This window comes from Perkinsus marinus (assembly GCF_000006405.1).
Source record: "Perkinsus marinus ATCC 50983 genomic scaffold scf_1104296957824, whole genome shotgun sequence".
In the NCBI taxonomy this organism is placed as follows: Eukaryota; Perkinsozoa; order Perkinsida; family Perkinsidae; genus Perkinsus; species Perkinsus marinus.
Genome location: NW_003207002.1, coordinates 2,601 through 4,335, shown reverse-complemented (window position 1 = coordinate 4,335; position 1,735 = coordinate 2,601). Strand labels below are relative to the sequence as shown.

Below are 1,735 nucleotides of genomic sequence, written 5' to 3'. Positions count from 1 at the left end.
TGAGCTTCAGCTCTGAGTTCCGTGTAGCTCAGCCTGTGCCGTGTCAGTGAATCCCTAGTCTAACCACTGACCGTGGATCAGTGAGGTCTTCCCAAGGAAACACGTCCGTGAGCGTTGATTCCTGGGAACCGGATACAGACTCCGATCGCGTTGCAAGGGAGACCTTCCCCGACGGGAACTCTCCAAACGTGTGAGTCTTGTGAGACGGATAGGGGACATGGCTTTGTGATGCAGCGTGATAGACGCTGTACCCGCTCTTCCAAGACAACCTTGTACTTGTCTCTTCCTATACTTTCATAGTTTACCACATTACCATCGTGCTACGCGGCTGCTTCTTTCTTAGGGTCCATTTATGAGTTTGGTTCCAAGCTTCGCTCAGTTGTTTGTTACATTCTCCCACCTATGGCGGATACCTTAGCTAGGGAAACGGAGGCCTTCCGTGCAGTCTTCCCGGTCAGCTGCCCAACGGTTCTACGTGACGCCCTCATCGACAGGCTACTCGCACTCGGTGTAGGTATCGCTGACCTCTCGACCTTGGTCTCAAAGCCGGATATGCTGAAGAACACAATTGTTGGTGTCCTTTGCCCTATTGGTGAAAAAGAAACGGCAGATCAGAGGCAACTCCGTTTGATTCGTGGTTTGAGGATCGAATCCGCTTTACAAGGTGCTGCTAAGGCTTTCTCCAACAAGCACGGCCCTGCCGCTCAAGCCTTGAGCCTCAAGGTCAACTCGAGTATATGGAGCGAATTTCGAAGCGTTATGGTGGTGCAGCTTCCCCCGGTTTGGTGGTCGATCAGGCTACTGTAAAACTGCTGAGTGAGTCTCCTGCTATCTATCGAGAGGTGAAGCTAGGTTCGGATCGTTCCACAGGAGGCAAGAAGCCGGTAGTGGATGTCAACGGCAACATCCAATGGATTCCCGACTCGGCCACTGGTGGCCGCAAACCTCGCAATCTCAGTGAACTGTGGTTCGGCCTTCTCCCCATCTTACTATGTATCGACACTAGTTGCAACGTGAATGGGGGCCCCTGGGTGCTCCACTATTTGCAGCAGTTATGCCGGGTCTCCATGTTATATCATATAACTTATATGGAGAGTCGGCCGCAATGGTCTATGATACCCAGTTCCGTCGGTCTCTGAACGGTAGAGCGTTTGCTCTGGCGGAAAGAGAACGGATTCCCTTATCCCGAGCGGCGGTACGCTTAGTAGGTGGTGCCATGGATCAAGAAGCCCTCAGCGTGGCCATGGGACCGAGATCATTGGTAGAAGACTCTCAAGTCAAGGCCAACTCCTCACATGTGGTTTCGGGCTCTGGTCCGGCGACAACCCCCAACATTGTTGGGCCAACAAGGAGAGAGTGGCGAAGGCTCCGCCCCCCGGTAACTGCCCACATACTCGCAATCAGTGCCCTTTACTGAAGCTTCGCAAGTGTCCCTGACCGCCGAAGAGCCATAAAAAGGATACGGTGGTCGGAAAAGAGTTGCCTCCGACTAAGAAGCAGAGGTCATGATTCTTTGAGCCTTCTCAATGATCTAGATTGGATCAACAGAGGCTAAACAATTAGGTCATTTTTTCATCTACCTTTCATGCGAGCATTCGAACTGCTGATTTGAGTTTGATTCACGCCAGGGTTTCTCGGCAGATTAATCAATTCATGCCCTCGCGAGAGCGCTCAGCCGAAGGACGGCGCAGAGGCCGTGACCGCTACCGGCTAAGTCGAGCAAGGACAGTCCAAG

At 52.6% G+C, this 1,735-nt stretch overlaps 1 protein-coding gene across 1 annotated transcript; it reads left to right on the top strand.

The window, feature by feature from the left end:
- Positions 1-402: 402 nt before the first annotated feature.
- Positions 403-820, top strand: Pmar_PMAR026213 (hypothetical protein; the record flags this gene model as incomplete). The annotated part of the gene is made up of 2 exons (XM_002774697.1): positions 403-733; positions 798-820. 2 exons carry the CDS (start codon positions 403-405, stop codon positions 818-820), a joined length of 354 nt encoding a protein of 117 aa, XP_002774743.1.
- Positions 821-1,735: the final 915 nt, after the last annotated feature.